This window comes from Cotesia glomerata, linkage group LG1 (assembly GCF_020080835.1).
Source record: "Cotesia glomerata isolate CgM1 linkage group LG1, MPM_Cglom_v2.3, whole genome shotgun sequence".
Classification (NCBI taxonomy): Eukaryota; Metazoa; Arthropoda; class Insecta; order Hymenoptera; family Braconidae; genus Cotesia; species Cotesia glomerata.
The window spans coordinates 12,415,370-12,437,515 of record NC_058158.1 but is presented as its reverse complement, the minus strand read 5'-3'; the positions used below and the strand labels follow the sequence as shown (position 1 = coordinate 12,437,515).

Here is a 22,146-nt window from a genome sequence, read left to right as displayed (position 1 = left end):
TGGCTTTCTTGCATGCACTGTCAAGGTGTTCGCGGAAAGATAGTTTCTCGTCTATCATTACCCCTAGATAGCGCAGGGCCCTTGTTGACGTCAGTATTGTTTCTTCCATGTCCACAGCGAATGGTTTTGGGAACCATTTTTGACGTGTCAGAACAACCATCTCGGTTTTATGCTTGGCGAGTTTCAGGTGGTGTTTATCAAGCCAGGTCTCGACGGCGTCAATTGTTTCCCGGACCAGTAATTCGGCCTCTTCTACGCTGTCTACTACTATCGTGGCCGCAATGTTGTCTGCAAAGCTCGTTAGCTCTACTTGCTTTGGTAACGAGATTTCAAGAAGTTCGTCGTAGTCCGCATTCCATAGATCGGCCCCCATTATTGAGCCTTGCGATACGCCAGCCGTTATGGCGTATTCTTTTGGGCCTTCCGTAGTTTCCGCTAATAGCTTTCTTTCGTCCAGGTAGTTGTCGACTAGTGCCAGATTCTCTGGCTCAGCGTCAAACTTGTGCTCCAGAGCATCTAAAATGTCTCTCCAATTTGCGCTGTTAAATGCGTTTTTGACATCTAGCGTGAGGAGACATACTTTACGAGCTTTGAGGCTACCAGACCATGCTTGTGTTGCTGTCTTTATAACTTTCTCGATCGCTCCGACTGTCGAACGACCTTTCCGGAAGCTATGCTGGTTGGTGGCAAAACCTCCAGCACGGTCGATGTCGTTGCGAAGTCTCCCTTGTATGAGCTTCTCGAGCAGTTTTCCAGCAATGTCTAGCATACAGAGTGGTCTAAACGACGAAGGTGTTAGGGGGGTTCCCTTTCCTTTGTCTAAGAGAACCAATCTCTGCCGCTTCCAGACCGCGGGGAACGTGCCAGTTGCCAAGCATGCGTTGTAGGTATTCAGGAGTATGTCTGGGTGTTCCAGGGCTACAATCTTGATCACCGCTGCCGGGATGCCATCAGGTCCAGGTGCCTTTCCTGTTTTGAGTGACTTGGCCGCGTCTTGTAGTTCCTTAGTTGTGAAGAGTGTTCCTTCGCTGTTTTTAGCGTAGTGTTTCTTATCCCGCGGTGGGTGTTTGGGGAAAAGCTCCGCTACAATGCTGTCCATTAAGGCAGGAGACTTTGGCGCTTCTGGTGAAGCCTTTCCAAGTCGTTTGGTGACAATTTGGTAGGCTTTGCCCCATATGTCCTTGTCGAGATCATTACAGATCTGTTTCCACAATATCGCTTTTCTTGCTTTAATGGCTCGGTTAAGCGTCTTTTTGACCTGCTTGTACTCTTTTGAATACAAGACCTCGCTTGGTGAGCGTTTCACGGCTCTCGTTGCGCGGCGACGTAGCTTATGACATCTTTTGCGAAGTTCTGCTATGTCTGTTGACCACCAGTACGCCGGCCTGTGGAAACTCCTATTTTTCAGCCGCGGCATAGAGGCGTCACATGCGGCAGCAATCTCCATCATATTTAGCACTGCCTTTTCCGTCTCGCTGCAGGTATCCGGAGTCGGGTTGTTCTGAAGGATAGACCAGCTTCGTGCAAGTGAAACTCGAAATGCCTCTGGATCAAGCCTTCTAGCATTCCACTTCCGCTTAGAAAGGTTGCGTTATGAAACCGGAGTAGATGACAATCCAACGTTGAATGTCACAAACTGGTGGTCACTGCTACTGTATTCTTCGGATACAGTCCAGTCTTCGATCATGTTGGCAGTCCTTGGAGTCGCCAACGAAATGTCGAGGATAGACTCTTGGTACCCTGGTCTTCTAAAGGTCGTGGTGCTTCCGGTGTTCAGCACTATGAGGTCGAGTCTAGCCGCGACGTCAGCGACCTCGTTACCTTTGGTGTCAGAGAAAGCAGCGCCCCACTCAGCCGATTTAGCGTTGAAGTCTCCGGCTACGATGACTTCGCCGTTGAACTTAGTGACCGCATCTTCTATATTTGCCAGTTTCTGTCAGAACACACTAATCCCTTCGTTAGGTGAGAGATAGACGCTCATGAAGTAGGTTGTGGGGGTTTGAATCCAGACAAAACCTGCTCCACTTCCGCTGTTGTTGATGGTAACGTTCTTTGTGTTAACAACCCAAATTGCTGCCGTGCCAGTTTCGTCTGCGAGCCATGTTTTACCTTCGATGTTTAGATATTGCTCGCAGATAAAGCAGACGTCAATTTTATCTTCAAAGACACGCTGGCGCAGCAGGTTTTGCGCCAAGGCGCACCTATTCAGGTTGTCTTGTAGTATGCGTGTCATTTCTGCCCTCTCTTGGCTTCTGCAAGTGCTGTGCGGAATGCCCTGCAAGCTCCAGTGCCAGAAATATGGCATAGACCATCCTGGGCATCTTTGTCCGGAGCACAAAGGAAGCATTTTGGCTTCTCCGTGCAGTTTACGGCCTTGTGGTTCTCTCCGCCACATTTGTAGCAGCACCTGCTTCTATTTGGTCCCGCACACTGGCGTGTTTGGTGTCCAAAACTAAGACATTTAAAACAGCGGGTTACTTTTGCAACTGGGCGTATACGACAGTTCACCCAACCGATCATTATATGGGCCTTGTCAAGGGCCTTAATCGCACTGGCCTCGTCTACTTCGCAGAAGGCTGCCCGATTTCCTCGTGGTGTGGGTTTTGTCAAATTTACCCGTTTGACCTCCAGGCTGTCAGTGAATTCACGTTTGAGTGCTTCACGGACTTCACTCTTGGTAGAGATTTCGTCCAAGTCGAGGATCTTGATCGTTGTTGTTGGTGTTAGCGTCTTGACCGTGCCGATGTTTGCAGTGGCTGAACTTACTGCATCGGTGAAAGCCTTGCTGTCTTCGGTCTTTCGAGCCATTTCAAGGAGAACGCCTCCGTGTTTCGTCTTTTTAATAGACTTTATGTCTACGCCCGTCTCGACAGGGCTTACCTTGGCGTTGATTTCTTTTAGGATATGTGAGTTGATCTATTCGTCACTGCAGCCTGACTCTGAAGACATCCCACCTGTCACAGAGGAAGAATTGATGGAGGCATGCAATCGTGTAGGGAATAATAAGGCGCCGGGATTGGATGGAATTCCAAACATTGCTTTAAAAACATCTATTAAAGCAGCGCCAGCATTATTCACAGATACCTACAATGCGTGTCTCAAGGAAGGAGTCTTTCCTGAAAGGTGGAAGCGGCAAAGACTTGTACTGCTCCCGAAAGGAAAGAAGCCACCTGACGAACCATCATCTTACCGTCCACTCTGCATGTTAGACACGGCGGGTAAGATATTAGAGCGGATAATTCACCAAAGAATAGAAGCAGTAGTTGATCCACTCCTGGCAGACAACTAATTTGGTGTCCGAAAAGGACGCTCAACCCTGGATGCAACCAACCTGGTCGTCAACACAGCTAAGGATGCGATTGCTGGAAAGAGATGGAATCGTGGCATAAAAAAGTATTGTTTGGTGGCTGCATTAGACATAAAAAATGCTTTCAACTCTGCTAACTGGGACTGCGTAATGCGCGCCCTCGAAGAGAAACGAGTTCCAGGGTATTAGCGTAGAATGGTAACAAGCTACTTCACAAACAGAGTCCTCAAATATGACACAAAAAGTGGTCCTCAGGAGTATGATATTACTGGTGGTGTACCACACGGCTCAGTTCTAGGTTCTCTGCTATGGAACATCATGTATGATGGTCTCCTGAAAATAGCATTGCCAGCAGAAGTGAAACTGGTAGCATATGCAGATGATGTTGCAGTGGTGATTGTCGCGAAGCATCTTGAAGAGATAAATCTGGCCTTCGACATTAAATTTAGACGGATTAACATATGGATGGATACGGTGAACTTGAAATTAGCTAAGCATAAAACCGAAGCAGTGCTCATTACCAGCAGGAAAGCGATGGAAACCATCAAGTTACAAGTTGGAGAACATGAGATCACATCACAACCGTACATTCGGTACCTGGGAGTGATGCTTGATGCTCGACTCAATTTCAAGCACACTGATAGAAGGATTTGTTTATAGTTAAAAAGATTTGTTAATATTTAACAAATCATTTATTTGAAGCCATTTGTTAGTCCTTAACAAATATTTCTTAGTATTTAAAAAGATTTATTAATATTTAACAAATGAATATCAGATTTATTAAATACAAACAAATCATTTTAAATACTAAGAAATATTTATTTAATATTAAAAAATGGTCTCTAATAAATGATTTGTTAGCTATTAACAAATATTATTTAATACAAATAAATCCTTCTATCAGTGCAACAAGTCGAACATGTGACTGCCAAAGAATCAGTAGTTAGAGCGAGTCTAGCACGACTGATGCCTAACGTTGGTGGACCAAAGCAGAGCAGAAGACTACTGCTGTCATCAGTAGTAACATCCGTGCTCACATATGGCATATCCATTTGGGCTGACGCATTAGAGACGCAAGAATCATGGAGAAAAGCGGGTCCAATTTATAGACAGAGCGCCCTGAGAGTTGCCAGTGCCTTCCGTACAATATCAGAAGAAGCAGTGTGCGTGATTGCCGGAACCCTACCTCTTAGAGTACTAGCAGAGGAAAGACGGGCCCTTTACCAACGAAAAAGGTCAACTGCACTGAGCCCTGAAGAACTTAGAATTGAAGAACGGCAGAACAGCATAGGCCGATGGCAACTACAATGGGATGCCGAAGAGAAGGGTAGGTGGACGCACCGCCTCATACCTCGGATCGACATTTGGCTTAACCGGTCGACCGAAAATTGATCCCAGGATAACTCATCCCGCGATGTTGTGTCAGCGTCATAATGTCCGCGACAAATTTGGGAATTGGGTGAATAAAGGATAAAGGGGGGAAGGGGGGACCTTTTTTTACTCAGTAGGAATTTTTTTGATAACTGAAAAAATATAATTCGGACAGCCCGGACTCTAAAAGGCTCTACCAGTTAAGCTATCCGAGACACTGTCCGTAACTACCATTTAGTCACTTATTAAGACTACAAATATTAAGACTACAAATATTAATTTGTAGTTAAATTTGTCGTATAGACAAGTCAGTGACACAATCGGGGGTGAAATGTCGTGGGACCAATTGTCGGTGGACCGGCTTAACCGGAATCACGGCGAGGTCAATTACTATCTTACACAGATGTTGTCGGGACACGGGTGTTTTCGAAAGTATCTACACCGCTTTAAGCACGATGATTCTTCGGAGTGCCCGTCCTGCCCAGGAGTTGCTGAAGATGCGGAGCACGTCTTCTTTGTATGTCCTCGTTTCGATTCATAGCGTGAAGAGTTGGAGAGGATCCTCAACCAGAGAATGCAACCAGATTCACTAGTGAAGCAATGTAGTCATCAGAAGCTGCCTGGAACGCTACCAACACGTTTGCTACAGAAGTCCTCACAGACTTGCGTTCCACCGAAAGAAGAAGAGCAAATATCAGAAGATATATAAGGAAGGAAGTTAACACCTTAGCCACCAGAAGGAAGAGCAGTAGCTAGATCCTCCTCTCATGAAGTAATGCTTGACGGCGGTTTCTATGAGGGATTAGAGGAAAGAAGAAAAGGGGTTTAGGGTTTAGTGAGTAGGGGCGTTAGCGTCGAGTTTTAGTATGACGCTGCGTCGAGTCGTCATATATCCAGGCCAAACAGCTATGCCTGGAATCCGCAAAAAGGATTCCTCCCCCTAAAAACACACACACACACACATACACATACAGACGTACGGACATCATCGTAAAAATAGTCAGGAAAGCTTCTTAGGGCTTCAAAACGTCGAGATCTGTTGAAACCTCGATTTTTGCAAAACGGGATAAAACCAATAACTTCCCGATTTTTCGAATATCATTGATTTTCTTAGCGGGAAGTTAAAAAAGCTAAAACACATTCTGTAAGAACTTATAGGTGCATTTGTCCAAGATAATACCCATAAGAACTCATAACCATCTAATTCATTAAAACTTAAAAGATTTTATGAGTAGCATCAGCATCTCATAAATCCTTATCATTTTGGAATAACAATTCCAAAATCGTATGGGTTTTTATGATCGAAAAAGATCATTTACAAGAACCTATGATTTTCAGCTCGGACTTGAAATATTTATGATAATTTATAAGTAAATCAAAAAAACAAAGTCGATCCCAAAAATAAAATTAAAAATCTGCCATACACGAAATATTGATTTTTCATGGTTACAGTCGTACTATAAAAAAAAAAGATTTGATGTAAAATTACATGTGATTGAAGACCGGAAATATATTGATGATTTATTTTGAGGATTAATAAATGTTCTCATCAATGAAAAAAAAAAACTCAAAGAATCACTGAACATAAATTATTTTTTATTTTATTATATAAATAAATTTAAACTATTTTTGAGATCATTTCAAAAATCATCACAGTCATACAATTTTAAGTAGCGTGTAATTTTTTGTAGATAACAAATTATTTATTTCATACAATATAAATGAACTTTAAGCAACAAATAAATAACTTTTGAATGTTTTCATTAAGTTAAAATTGAATTGAAAAGTTTTTCAATTTTTCGTTAGTAAGAACTAATATCAAACTTTTATATAAAAGTCAATTAGATGTCTGTTAATTTGAATATTAATAACCAAACTTCAAAAAGCTTTCGATTTTTTAACTACATATTTTTATAATTTTTTTTTTATATACAGTTAATTAAACTGTTTATATTTTTATACTTTCAATTTTTATATTTATAATAAAATCTGAGGATTCAAAACAAAATCAAGAAATTTTTGAACTTGCTATTTTCAGTGTTATGTGAATTGAGAAATAATTTTTGACTTTTTAGATTATGACAATATCGGTTATTTTAATTGTTTAATTTTTGCGTACCGTAGACAACAATTGGAATATCAGTTGTCATCAAATCGAGTTTGTTTTCTTCATCATCAATTGTGCGTATGATAATGGTTTAATGTTCTTTTGATTTTCTGTTGGTACCCTGATAGCCACAGCTTACTCTACAACCACTTAGAGTGCAGTGATTTCAGTAAAGTTATGCATCAACTTGACGAAAAGCGCTGCTGTCCTAAAATTACCTATAATATACGTTCAAAATACACAGTAAATTATTATAAATCTACGGCCGTCATCTGAAAGCAAATCATTGGTAAGTCTTGCTCTGCAACATATTGTAGTAAATTTGTTAACAATTTTCTACAGAAAATTATGATATACTTAACTACAATCGTTGTGAAGAAAACTCATGACAATATATTATATATAAATTTCATTTCGAAATTGGTTTTAAGTTATCCAAGAAATTAAGTGGCAAATTATTATTGAATGGTTGTTTTATTGAGTTGCTTTAAAAAAAAAAGTAAACTTAAGCTTAAACTTTCGTAGGATTGTATTTTGTAATAAATATTGTTTGGGAGAAAAAAATATATGTAATAAAGCTTTGCGAAAATGCCGTCATCAGAATTATTTGAAAATTCAAATTGATGAATAGGGTGAGGATTAGACCAGCGTTGAAAATTTAAGTTTTGATAAAAAACATTCCTATAAAACATAGGCAGGTATATTGTATAATAAAAAACAATTTTTTGATCAAAATTAACTGCATTCTTTATTATTGAGTAAACTTATTCATTATTTTTGTTATACTTTGACTATATAATTATGTTGAAGTAAAAGAGTTAACTTATATTCAAATATAATGAAATAAATATAATCATTGAATATTAGGATACTAATTTTAATAACAAACCAAGAATTTATTTATAGGTCTTTGACTTATTAACTAAATATTTTTAAATAAAAATATACTTTTATTTAACATAATCGACCGAGTTTATAAGACATTGGAACTTTTGAAACATGATAAAAACAATGAAATACAAATATTTTTTTAAGAATTATATTTTATATTATAATTAACAATTACAAGTATTGAAAATTTTTCAATTTATTTTTAACACTAACATAAAATGTATATACAAATTAAGAATCGAAGTTTTACAATTATTAGTACAATTTATACAAAATTAAATAATTAAAACAAAACTAACAAATTTTTTAATCTGCTTATCATAACCAATGTATACTATTTATTTAAGAAATCAGTGAATATCACAAACTTGCAAGTAATTTTCAGTATGTAATAAAGATAGATTATATGTTAAACGTAAAAAAATTATATTTCTTAATTATTTGTTACGCAAAGTAGAAAATAAACAAATTAACAATTTTATACTTTTATCAGAAGTTTTAGCTATATTTACTGAGTATTAACTTATAGAAACTATTAATTTTTATGGCTTCATTGTTTTAAAGAGAATATTTTGTTTTAAAAAAGGGTATATACTACATGACTACAGCAACATAGGCATTATTTAATTGTTCATCATTTGAATTGATATCTAAGAACGGTTTATTGATCCACAATGGCATCCGATAACATTTACTTTGAACTTCATCATAAGTTATGATTACAGCTTTAGAATCGTTAAGGGATGTGCACAAAAATACTCCAAAATCTGTTGAAGGTCGATTAGAAACTGAATAAAGTGGTTGTAAATCTGTAAAAAAGTAAATAGCTAAAAAATATTGATTGTTATAGTATATTATATTTTTTATAATACCAATTTGGCCACTGTGAGTTATAATTGTGTTGTCTGTGTTTTGAAGAGAAAGAAAAAAAGATGGAGTTTGTAAATTGACAAGGCATAATGTACAGCTTATAAATAATCTTACATTCTTTCTGCTAAATTTTAAATTGTTGAAATAACTTTAATTACAAATTATCCCTTTTGCACTATAAGAAAAATATTTTTTTTACTGTATCAAAAAATTTTGTATCGTACCGGAAAATTTCATGAAAATTTTATAATTTAGTTCCGTATTAAGTAGTTGAATCAATTGTTTGCATTTTTTTGTTATGAAAATAAATAATTTCTTGATTAAATTACACGTAAATGTGAATTAAAAATTTCGTTATACGTTATATTATTGTTATGAATTAAATTATCAATAAATACGTGTTATATTTACCCAGCGCACATAACCTATAAAAATAATAGTAATAATTAAATTACAGTGTCTATAATATTCATAAAAAAATTTTACCTGATAATAAATATTGCAGCTTAATTATTTTTTAGAGTATGGAGGTACCATAAAAAATTTGTCAAACTATAAACTGTTTATAAGTTAAGTTTAAATGAAATAAATTTAAACCGATCACATGTACGACGCAACTAGGAAACAGACAAAAAGAAATAAAAATAGCTGAGTCAAATAGTTCTAGCACCCCGTAAACGAGCAGTTTTCCCCACACCTCTAGTTTTATGGTTATTCTCACTCACTTTCTTGACGCCATGTTTGTACACGATTTGTTGATAGAGACGTGTTGCACGGTTACAACCGAATCATTATTTCAAGTAATACACTAAATGTTTTAAATAATTAATATTATTCGTTAACAAAAATAAGTGCCGATAACTTAATTTTTTGTGTGATTTTTTTATTATCATGTCGAACATGAATAAGGTTAGTAATTCTTACTACATAATTGTTGAATATTACATACACATCGTACATATGCACATTCTATCTTTACAAAAACCGCATTTATGAATGTCATTGTATTTTTATTACAAAAGGTTTGCATGCATTTGTAAAGCTAATATCAAATGTCTATTATTATTGAGTGCTTTAATTTTTTTATAATATGTTTGATTACAACAGCTACTAAATTTATAATTATTATCACGACTTACATAACCATAAAAATAACCATATCAATAATAACATTGATAATGATGATTATTATAATTGTCCTTATTTTAATAAAATAAGTACCAAATGTCTACAATTTTTATTTATGATTATTGTAATATATTTACAATAACAAAAATATGGTGTTCCTCTGTTTCATCATGTAGTTTGAGAAATTGTTACATCTGTGTAGATCTGTGATTGAGAAATTCATCAAAAATAAGTCGCATATTTAACTTTTGAAAAAAAATCTGATTTTCAACGTTTACTTACCTGCAATGAATTTTTTAATAAATAAAATATTAATTATAATAGTATAGTAATAAAATCAATTATAATTATAATAAATTGATTTTTTTAATACCAGAGTCAATTGTCACGTCCAGTTACTCCGGACATAAGTCATGAAGCAGCTAAGAAAATGGGTCTATTGCCTGAGCGATCTCCTCGCCATTCAATAGCGAAAAAACCTGATAACAAGGTATTTATTATCTATTATTGTAATGAAATAATATGATTATTTTCCGATTATTTATATTTTAGGAGAATGAATCACCAAAAAAGGCGCGGGAGGTAAATATTACACCCGTTAAGAAAATCATACCGATGCCTTCACAAACAAAACAAGTGATTTTGCAATCCAAAGAAGGCCCACAAATTCTAGGAATGCTAAAAGGGATTCATCAGATTTTACAATCCTTAGATTCAAAAGTGACGTAAGTATTTGTTGAAAACATTAAAAGTCGTAATGTTGTATATCATGCATGTAACTTTTTCCGATATTCAAGCTCACAGGTTTTGGAACTAGCCGTATATGCCAGTTCAATGTACATTTTTTGCAGCAAAAAATAATTATTCATCTGATTTTTTATATTAATAGAAGTAATATATGTTTAGAATGTGTCTACTGATAAATTCGTTTTGTTTAAAAATTTCAGAGCGCAGAACCAAAAAATCGATGATAATGTTCAACGTTTAAAGTAAGTCTTACATTGATATGAATAAAAAATTTTTATCCAGTAATTAAATTAATGAAAAATTAAAATTTCTGCCAGTCATTTTAAAATTCAACACTGGGGCCTTACATTTTTTTCTGCAGAGATTTGGAACAAACGGTGAAGACATTTCAGTTGACTGCTCCCAGTACGGTATTTCAGAAGCCTGCTTTCATCCCTTTTAAAAACTTCAAAGAACTAAAAAAATATGATAAGTGTTCGGAGGAGGAACGAGAAAAATTGGTAAATGATTAATGAAATTACCTTGGTTAAAAATACTGATTGAAAAGTATCGAGAAACGATAAAATTAAAATTATTCTAATGAGACCGGTTGTCAATACTTTCCAATGAGTATTTATGATCCGGAGAATTTCATAAATGCAAAATTGTGAAAAAAAAAGTAAAAAGTCGATTTACTAATAAGACCCATATAATTTATGACATTTTCGTATTGAGTATTCGAAATGTTTAAATGTTTAAACAATATTTTTAAATTTTCAAGTTAAAAATGAGCAATAATGAAATTTTTATGATCTTGAATCATTAAAATACCAAATAAATTGTGTATTCAATCAGTAATTGTTAATAATTCGACCCAAAAAACTGAACAAGAAAGTATTATTATTTGCATGAGAATTAGTGATGAAAGAAATAGTTACGATTACTTTATTTATTTATTTTATATTTGTAGTTTATCTTGATATTATTTATTTTTGCAGAGAAAATGGTTGGATTCATTCAACAGAAGAACCAATGTTACCGAGAATGTAAGGGAGATTCTGCGAGGTAACCGGCTGATGACAGATGACCTTCTGACCGATGTAGTATGGGAAGGCCAGAATGGCAGAAAAAGTTCTAAAAAACAAATATTCCGTTTACGAATAACGTACGATTTACGACGTTGGTATCCGTACCCATTAATTATTAAAATTTTTAATTTCTTTGTCCTTCAAGGAATATTAACTTGCTTTTAATTTTCTCTTTTTAGACGCTCTTCAAAATATGTATCCGAAGATGACAGATGAAGAATATAAGTTGGCCACTCAGAAAGCATTGAAGGCCGCGTACTCCAGAGTTGATCAACGAAAAAGAAAGACTGTGAATGGTGAAAATAACGCTAAAAAAAAAAGATTAAGTGACGCTGAATTTTTCCAAAATGCATGGGCTCCGGGAAGTGATAACGAGGAGGAAGAGGAGGAGGAGGAAGTAAGGAATGAAGACGGCAAGAATGAGGACAAAGGGAATGAAGATGAAAATGGAGGCGGAGGACAAAGTTCATAACAATAAAGAGGAAGAGTCACTTAAAATATATTTATATTGTTATAGTATATTATTGTCATGTTGTTTTATGTATAAAATTATTTTATAATAATATTTAATAAAAATTTATATTTTGAAAATTATTTTGGTGTATAATTTTATAATGTATGCAGCGCCACCTAGTGATATTTTTGTAATACCGATAACAATAGAGATCTCTTTGTCCTACTAAACATACACCTTATACAGGTAAGTTATCCACTGTTAAAAACAAACTCTCCCAATTTTCACAAACTACCATATCTATAGATCTTACCGCTGGTTGTCGCCAACTTAAAGGAAAGTTAAAGGTAATCCTTGCTCAGCAACTCATACAATCAAAATGCTTTCAGAATGCGGCCGTAGATTACCTATAAGTTAACGAATAACTTACGGTCAAATTGCGGTTAAGGTGGCTATCAGGGTAAGCTTGAACTTCATATGATAAGAGCTAAAATAACATCTATCGATAACACAGAAGTAAAGTAACAATAGCATCAGAAAGATGTCGTCAATATGCAGTAAATTATCGAATTCGATATCTAATAGCAATTAATCATAAGTTATTATCTCGTAAATATTATTTTTTATCGGGAAAATTCTTCAATAAAAAGAAAATATTATCAAGAATACATAATATGTATGTTTTATGTTAAATTGTTATTTATACATATTTGTTGAAAATCAACAAGTATCAGGCGAACATATGAAGTGAAAGAGTTGTTTCGATTCTACAACTACCCTTCAAAAGGATCTTATGTACTCGACTTTTATAATACAATATCTTAAATTTATTTTATCTTCATTCACTGCTATTTATTCTTGAGAGCTCTGCTATGCATCGCAAAAATTAATATATAAAAATAGTTACTATGAATTTAAAAAAAAAATAGTTGTTATTACTTAAAAGATTAACTTTATAATTAAAAATATTTACAACAAGAAATTCCAAAAATAATTGCTACAAAAAACCCATTTTTTCATGAGAATTTAGAACTTTATGTTACGATTTTTGAGGCATCAACATTAGAGATAATGACAACAATGACTTTTAATCCATTTCTGAGCTAAAATAGACCTGATAAGAATTTTAATTGCTATTTTTTTTTTAATTATCCATCAGAATATTGTACGCTACAGAGTTAAAGGATTTAATTTGTTTAAAATAAGTCATTCATTTTTTTTATTTAATTTCTACCGAATTTCAATTGAAAGATGAAAAATATTTCAAGGAAATTTTAAACAGTCATGTTTTTAACTTCATTAATTATAATCTAAAAGGACTTCAATGAAATTGAGGATTTCGTTTCATTTTTCGTCAAAAGTGATACAATAAAATTGATTGTTTTTTTTTTTTTTTTTTTCAGTTGTAACTATGGAAGATTGGTGATTTGACAATTTTTAACGATTTTACATTGTAGCCGAATTCAATCCAATATTGGAAAGCGCAAAGATTTAATTAATTTTTTCCACCCATTTTCACAGATTAATTTTTATTTTTAGTGAATTATTTCATTAACAATTTTGTATTTTCTATAAATATAGTTATTTGCCTTCAATTAGAAAACATATGCATTGATTTATTTCTTATAATAATTTACCAAAAATAAAAAGATTTTTTTTTAAACGTGAGAAATAAAATAGCTAGGTTAAAATAATTCAAGAAATAACAAAAGTTTTTATTAACAATTTTTGATAAAGTTATCTTAATTAATTTTATTTTAGGAAAATTTAAAAACAAACTCGTTGCAGACACAGAAAAAAAATTTACTTGAATCAAGTAAATAATTTTGAAGAACTTTATGTTCTTGATTTGAGTAATAAAATTCTTAAGCAAAGAAATTTTTCTTGGTTTAAATAAATTTTACTTGATTTAAAAATTTTTCGTCTTGATTCGAGACAATGAAAGTCTTCAAAATTATTTTCTTGGTTCAAGAATTTTTCTCTTGATTCAACTAAATATTTTTTTTTCAGTGGATTTAATAGATATTAAAAATAAAATAATTCTCGATTACAATTTTAATTTTGATAAAATTAAAAAAACAAAAACATTTTCTTGTGATCATTAAGATCCTTTATGATGAAAGATTAACATTGAACCGAAAAATACCGACAAAAGTTAACAATATACTAATATTTTTGGTTTTCAACAATGATAAATGATTGTAAAGAATATTGAACAGATGCAGTAAGAAACAAGACTTGAATCATCTTAGACGTTTCGTAGTTAGTAACCAATAAAAAAAAAACTAATCGTAATTTTAAAATTACTATTCAAGCTAGTTACTGAGAAAAATAAATTTGAATAAATTTGTAAATAATAATCAGCTAAATGCATTCGCAGGAACGAAAAAGTGTCATAAATATTACGAAATGTAACGTAATATAATTACTATGATTGATTTGCAATTACAAGATAACAATCATTACTGCTTTTTCTGATGTTAGAAGAAAAAACTTTTGAAAAGAAAGTAATTATAATTATATAGATTGTAGCAGAGCTGAGAATACATTAGAGGAAGAATAGATATAATACAGAAGAGGTGAATATCAAATAGACGAGGAAGACCAAGAAGACAAGATATGATGTTTATAAGAGAAGGGAAAAATGAGTCGGGAAGGTGCGCATGCGTTCAGACGAAACGCGTTACTCGAAGTTGGCGCGCACTGCATTGAAATCTTGCGACATGCTACCAAGATAGTCAGTCGCGCGCTAACACTCGTTTAGTTGATTTCGGTTCTTTTCATTACTGATAGCAAACGCGACGTAAATGTGTTGGCACGTTTAATTCACTAAATAAGTTTTGTTTTGTATATACTGTACAAATGACATTTGTTCCACGATTTAAATAAATTTTATTAAAAGTGTTGATAATTATAGTTATATTTTAACTATTTAAAACATTTAAAAAGTGAATTTATGAATCAGTGTTTTTATTATTGAAATAATTGTAAATTAATAAGTTGGGTGAATACACTTTTATGTAACGTGGATATATAAATATTGAATAAAAAAAATAAACAATTGAAATTTTGTTAAGTTTTTAAAATAAAAAATAAAAAAAAAGCTCTGTTCACTAAATGGATATTTGAAATAAATTGTAATGTGCGAGTGAATAGTATGGAATCACCAGTCATGTACGAATCATCGGGCCATCAGGTCCAGAATCAAGGACCAGGGGATTTAAAAAAGTCCCAAAGCATGCTTGGGAATAACAATAACAACAACAACGCAAATAACAATAATTCGGCATTACAAGTAAATCATAATCAACAGACAGGTAACTTAGTAAGTAAAGTATCCGCTAGCAAAGCGAGTCTCCATCAGCAGTATGCTGAACACTGTGCTGCAGCTGGTGAACTAACGGACCTAAACACACCGGAAATATCTCTGGACCTTCAAAGGCTAATCGATGATCCGAATTTCAACGATGGTCTGTTGGATATGTTCAGTGATGGCAATGGAGCCTTAAAACACCCTAGAAACAACACATACCCAAGAACAACGTTGGCGTACATGCCCCAGCCAGTTCACAGTGGTGCTAGTTATCATCAAAACAGCAATAGCTGCAGTGATAGCAACAGTTCGTCCTCAGACTCTCCTAGTATCAAAGAGGAGCCTGTTGATCCTGCCGATTATAGACGCCACTGTCCGCAGTATCCTCCGAGTGGTTACAATCCAGCAAACGGAGCTTTTGCCAATGGAGGACCCACCTTTACGACCCTTACACCCTCAACAGTTCCTGGTCACCAACTTCACCATCAACATCCGCAGCAACAGCAATCCCAGCATCAGCAACAGCCGCGGGGGCCTATGAAACCGGTGCTGGCCCATCAGCATCAAGCTGCTGCAGCAGCCGCCGCCGCAGCTGTTGCCAGGAAACAAAGTAAATCTGTTGATAAAGCCAGTGACGAGTATCGCAGACGAAGAGAGCGCAATAATATTGCCGTTAGAAAAAGCCGAGAAAAAGCAAAAGTTCGCTCTCGGGAAACAGAAGAAAAAGTAAAGTTGCTTGTTAAAGACAATGAGCTGCTGAAGAAAAAGGTTGAAATTCTTACTGAGGAATTGAATGTTTTAAGATCACTTATTAGTAGTTGTGGCGTATTACCTGAACAGCTGCATCGGGAACTCTCGAGGCATTTGGATCAGTATCAACATGCAATTGGACCTATGTAGCAGCCTCATCAACAAGTATAGCAGAATATTTTAGCGCGCGTGCAATTTTTGCGACCTTCAAGACACTTTTGGAAGTATATCCGGCTGTGAAAGCTCATTAAATATTATTTTGTGCGTCATTAACACTTGAATCGATCATTCGTGATCTCTCAATCAAGTTTTTTATTCGATTGTTGAACATTAAGGATAATTATGTACAGAGTAATATTGCAGTCGGATTATTCGCAATTTTTTAAATAGATAAATATGATAATGATAATAATAATAATAATAATAATAATAATAATAATAATAATAATAATAATAATTAAAGTGCCTTCTCCTTACTATGTTCATTGAACCTGTTAATGATAATAACATTTTGACACTTTTACTATCACTGTTATCATTAATTGTAAATAATTTTAATAAGTAAATAAAGATAAATATTTTTTTAGCAATATTTTTAAACAGGTTTTTTGACGATTGCTATATGGCGCTTTTATTGAATAATAACAGTAATATACCGCCATTATTTGATCTCTCACTCATCAATATTAACGCGTGGCAATATTATTGCCGAAATGGCGGCATAAATATTATTATTAATTAATTCTTACTCTTTGGTACCTTATATAATAAATAAATAAATATTCTTATCATGATATGTAAGACTGGGATATTGTTACCCGCGCAAAAGTTCTGATTTAATCAATCTTAATGGTTTGCAAATAAAAATAAAATAATACTACTGTCATATACGCTAAAAAATTTAGATTTATATTAAAAATATAAAATAATATTTTCATTAAAGTTATTATACGACGAAAAATTATAATTGTACATTTTGTTTGCATGGCGTTGTGATTAGATGCGGTTGTTTTTATAAATATATACATATATATATATTAAATTAATTAGTTTTAAATACTGTACTCAAGTATACCTCGTGACACGTTTATAATATACCATAAACAACACATTATTGAAGATGATTTTATTTTAATTCAAAAAAATGTTATTAAATTTATAAATTTATTTTCGAGGAAAAAACACATTATTTTTTTAAAGTTAATGTTATTTATAAAAAACTGAAAAACAACTATTATAAATCGGCGGCAAATCCCATGGCGTTAATTTCATAAATAAAAAAAAAATACAGGAAAGGTATAAGCACAAAAAAAAAAATAACAAAACAATAACGAACACTCACACATGTGCACAGCCTTGTATTATATAGTTAACGTAATACTAATGTTAATGTCGAAAATGTATGTAAAAATTAATATATTTTTTCTGTTTTAAAAGTGAGAATGAATTATTTTTGTTTGTGTAAAAGGAAGAATGAATCATATACTTAATTTGGAAAATTATAAATACTAAAGAAAAAAATACAAAAAAAAAAACGTTATGTTTATATACATTATATACTTTATATTTTATTTCTGATTGATAATATGTTGTAAAACAATAATATATAACCGAAATTCATTAAGTTACCGTTAAATGTGTGAAGCGGGCTTCATTGTTCATTCATTTGATTGTTGATAATTATCACATGTGAATGTGGATTAAGATTGAATCGTCGGGTGGAATACATAATGATAATAAAACCATCTATTGTTTTTGTTTTTCCTTTTATTTTTATTTTGTTGTCTCATCTTTTCCCTTCGTCTATCACTTTCTCATTCTTTATATTCTTCTTCTTCTTCTTTTTCTCCTTTTCTTTCTGTCACCTTGTCTATCTTCTTTTCCTTTTTACATAAAACGTAATTTAGCGCGTATGAATGTAAATAGTTATTATTCGAGCGGAGTATACGTATGTGCGACGTATGCCCAGTATGAGATTATATGTCACAGTTATCTTCATGTCTATGCACAAATATATTTTGATATAAAAAACATAATTGTATTAAGATTTTTTATTTTATTCTTAACCAATGTTCCTTTATATATTTTACTGACTTGAAGTAATTATCTGACATGATAGTAATACTTATCATGTTAAATATCTATCTTTTGATACTCATAATTGAAGTTTCAATTAATTTTTAAGTTCCGTTTGGAGTAAGTTATTTAATAAATTACATCGCAGGTAAGATATTTCTTCCTTCAAATTATAAGTAATATGTTTATAATAAAACGTAAAAATGATCGGCTGATTCTTTTAAAATTAACGTCGTCAAACCGGAATCAATTCTCAACGTGAGTCAGCAGATAAGTTTGTTGTTAGTCAGATAAATAGATTAACACCATCGCACATATAAGTAACCAAGTAATGTAAGTAAGTAATGTATATAAGTGAGTAAGTAAGCGTCATGATGGTATATTATATACATGAGTATGTGCATATAATTCATGCTTAAATATATATATATATATATATATATATATATATATATATATATATATATATATATATATATATATATACGACTTATACTAAATTACTTCGTACAGTTTTAGTTTTATATATCTATGTATTGAAGAATATAAATAGAAAAAATACATAGACACAAGAAGACATACGTGTGTTACATGAGTGAATATGTTTTACACTCATAACATAATATTCGTCAAACAGGTTTTTTCTGTTCTCAGTAAAGAGGAAATAGCGAATTAAAAAGAATTTCTCACTTTAATGATTTTTTTTTAAGTATATTTTCAACTAAATATTTTTATTTTCAAAAAAATATTTAGATAACACATGAAATTAATTTTTAAAAACATACTTGGTAATTAGTTATATATATTAAGTAGTAGAATATTCTTTACGTTTCTATTTATCTTATCGTAGATTTTAAATATTATTATTAATTAATATTCGAGCTATTTTCCCTCAGGCGCTTACCGTAATGTTAATTCAAACTATACACTTAATTATTTATCAATGATTATCAATCGAAAGTTAATGTTGATTTCTATCGAAAAGAAGAAACAAATAATAAAATTTTTTTTATTTTGTTTATCTAAAAATAGTTAAAAAATGTTTTACGACGTAATAAAAAAATATAATGGTTATAATTTATAATAAAAAACAACAACACAAGTAAAATAACTCTGATACAATATTTTCTAATCAGTTTGACAAGATCACAATGAACGGTGACATAATAATAATATGTAAAGTTTTGATGCCACAGTGTCTAGAAGCTCAAGACGAGGTCGGGATTTCGTAAAGATTTTACAGTCATTTTAAAATTGTTCATTAATTTTATGAACAAGCGTCCAACTCTCAACCAATTAGCAACACAGTGAAAAATTATTTAATATGATGATAATATTTCAACAATTTTATCTTATAAAATAATTTATATTTTTCTATTTATAAAAATGAAGTAAATTTCTATTTTCTAAATAATTATATTTTAAATAAATAAAAGTTGACTTTTAATTTTTAGTGACTTGAAAAGTTTTTAATTGATGTGTCTATTTATATTAATGTATTTATACATAAGAATATTTAAGTCATCTATTTATCTACCTGTCTAGGCTCTATTCTGGTTAACATTATATGGGTTAGGGCCAACTCTGCCAAAATACTGTTCACCCACTCGAGTGCACGTTCCAAGTTTCTTGTACGCATGCATACATACGTCATTTTGTTAGGTTGTCGGTGTACTTGTTGCTCACATACACATATATTTATCTATGAAAACATAGAGCGCGCAATACTATAATTAAGTATAGCAAGTACTACCGAAGTTTAGTTATATTGGTTTTATTAACTAGTGTGTGGTTGACATTTTGCTGGTAAATGTTTGTGTACAAACTAGCAGTGTGATGCACTTGATACGTGAATGCGGCCAGGTCGTTCCGCGAAATTACCACTTCCAAATATATTCCTTGTCCTATACCTTGAATAATTTACTATTGTACTTATGATACTTCTTAAACCTAAAATATATGTATACATATATATTATAGACTGTGTCAAAGTTACTTTTTTTTTTCGATAAAAAGTATCTTAAAAGTTTTTTCAATAAAAAAAAAAATTCTTCTAAAGTTTGAGCTCAATATCTCAAAAATTGAGCTGGCGAATAGGAAATTCAATTCTCAAAAAAATTGTCCATGTCTATTTTTTTTCTAAACTCAACAGAAACAAAGTTACAGAAGGCCGAATAGGAGGAAAAAAATTATGAAAACGGTTTAATCTAAAAGCAATCCCTGCAACTTCCCGCTAATTCCATATATAAGCGCTTAGAATTGCACTCACGACGTTTTTGAGCTCTTCGAGCTCAAAAATCTGATAGCAGTTTAATAAAACACTATTTTTTGAATTTTCAAACCGCAATAACTTCTGAATGAATGAACCGAATTAATATACTTCATTATTTATCAAAAATTTTTGAATTTAACATTATTTATAAATAATAACAAAACAAAGTTTACAATAAAATAGAAATTAATTACAATTATTATATTTATACATTTTTATGTTAGTTGGAAAACTTTTTTTTTTCAATTATTTTTTTACAATATCTTTTTAATGAATGCATGGATTTCGTTGTTTCTTTCCGGAATAAAATAATTATATTATATATGATCATATATGACCATACATGCTGTTAGCCATGGCTATCGATATTTGAATGTTTAACTAAGAAATCTTTAATAAATAAGAAAGTTACTCAACGGATTATTCATAGCCATCGTTAATTCGTAAATTAGTTTATTCATAAGTTTGTAATGTTTCTGGTGAATAAATAAATGAGTTCACTGTTACGATATCTGATTAGATCGAAGTGGATATATTTTTTCTATATTCATAGTTAATTCATTCAAGTATAATATTTAATAGAGTTTTATACATAGTTATATAGAGATATAAAATTTTTATATATCCTTACATTTTTAGTCCAAATACATCGCGCCTGAAAAAAATATGTTAACAAGAAAAAAAATTAGGAAAACGGTTGATGACTCTGAAGGCCATCCCTGCAACTTCCCTCTAATCCTATACCTAAACGCTTGAAATTGCACTTATGATGTTTTTGAGCTCTTCGAGCTCATAAATATAATTTGTGTGTTATTTTGAGCTCTCCGAACTCAAAAAAATAGCTTTTGTATGCTTTTGAGCTCTTCGAGCTCAAAAGTTTGATAGAAGTTTGATAAAACACTATTTTTTGAATTTTCAAATCGCAATAACTTTTGAATGAATGAACTGATTTTCACGCGGTTGATGGCATTTGACGCAGTTTTTTAAGTTTCATGAAGAATCTTCAAGTTTAAATTGATAGAATGAAAAATTTCGGAGAAATTCCGAAAAAACACTTTTTTCGGTTTTCTTTCATCAACGATAACTCACGAACGAATCAACCGATTTTGACCGGACTGGCGGCGATCAACGTGGTTTTTTTTTATGTTAAGAGCTGATTAGTTTTTAGAATTGATCGGTAAAGCCTTTTAAAAGTTATTCCAAAAAAACCCCATTGGAAAAATTTTTTTTGTACTTTTTTTTCGATTTATCAAAATCTACCGGTCCGAATCGTTCCAAAGTATATACAAAATCTAAGTTCAGTCAATCCCTTTCGAATGGCACCAACCGCGAACAAATCGGTCAAGTCGTTCAAAAGTTATGAGAGGTTTACATACATACATTCACATCCACACAAACACACACACACACACACACACTATCGCGGGAATACTTAAAGAGGACGCAAATGTCATTAGTACAGGACCTGAAGAAGACCTGGAAATTCGCGATATTGACGATACTACAACTAAAGATGACATTCTAACAGCTTTACAAAAGGCAGCTGGAAACGATTGTGGTATAACACTAGAGGCCATTAAAATTCGTAAGGTCTTACGTAGCAGAACACAAATTGCGTCGGTGACTCTGGCAGCAACGGTAGCGCAGAAAGTGGTAGGAGAACACGGCAAGATTAGGATCGGCTGGACCAATTGTCGTATTAGAACAGTACTAAGACCAGTCCGATGTTATAAATGCTGGTATTTTGGACACCGTGCGGTTCAGTGCACAAGTGAAGTCGACCGCTCCAAACT

General features: G+C 32.5%; 2 protein-coding genes and 1 long non-coding RNA gene across 6 annotated transcripts; 2 read left to right on the top strand and 1 right to left on the bottom strand.

The window, feature by feature from the left end:
• The first annotated feature begins 6,908 nt into the window (after positions 1-6,908).
• On the top strand, positions 6,909-12,040 carry LOC123268148. Of its 4 annotated transcripts, none has more exons than XM_044733043.1 (7): positions 6,909-7,074; positions 10,051-10,164; positions 10,227-10,399; positions 10,622-10,663; positions 10,783-10,921; positions 11,399-11,579; positions 11,668-12,040. In XM_044733043.1, the coding sequence occupies exons 2-7, from the start codon at positions 10,105-10,107 to the stop codon at positions 11,958-11,960; spliced, it is 888 nt and encodes a 295-aa protein (XP_044588978.1). In that variant the 5' UTR covers positions 6,909-7,074; positions 10,051-10,104; the 3' UTR covers positions 11,961-12,040. The 4 variants fall into 4 exon arrangements, with proteins under 4 accessions (XP_044588978.1, XP_044588986.1, XP_044588969.1 ...); XM_044733051.1 differs by lacking the exon at positions 6,909-7,074 and adding an exon at positions 9,271-9,455 and having other exon boundaries at positions 10,783-10,831; XM_044733034.1 differs by lacking the exon at positions 6,909-7,074 and adding an exon at positions 9,271-9,455.
• Positions 7,993-9,147, bottom strand: LOC123268169. Its single transcript, XR_006510186.1, has 3 exons — positions 9,033-9,147; positions 8,958-8,971; positions 7,993-8,485 (listed from the first exon to the last, which is right to left on the bottom strand). It is a non-coding gene; the product is annotated as an uncharacterized LOC123268169 (long non-coding RNA).
• Positions 12,041-14,666: 2,626 nt separating the features above from the next.
• On the top strand, positions 14,667-16,424 carry LOC123263312 (CCAAT/enhancer-binding protein). Its single transcript, XM_044725955.1, has one exon. It carries the CDS (start codon positions 15,100-15,102, stop codon positions 16,153-16,155), a length of 1,056 nt encoding a protein of 351 aa, XP_044581890.1. The 5' UTR covers positions 14,667-15,099; the 3' UTR covers positions 16,156-16,424.
• Positions 16,425-22,146: the final 5,722 nt, after the last annotated feature.

Coding starts and splice junctions, on each gene's coding strand:
- LOC123268148 (XM_044733034.1), top strand. Junction 10,400..10,621: donor TCCTTAGATTCAAAAGTGAC/GTAAGTATTTGT, acceptor TAAAAATTTCAG/AGCGCAGAACCAAAAAATCG. Junction 10,664..10,782: donor GATAATGTTCAACGTTTAAA/GTAAGTCTTACA, acceptor TTTTTTCTGCAG/AGATTTGGAACAAACGGTGA.
- LOC123263312 (XM_044725955.1), top strand. CDS start 15,100: ATGGAATCACCAGTCATGTACGAATCATCGGGCCATCAGGTCCAGAAT.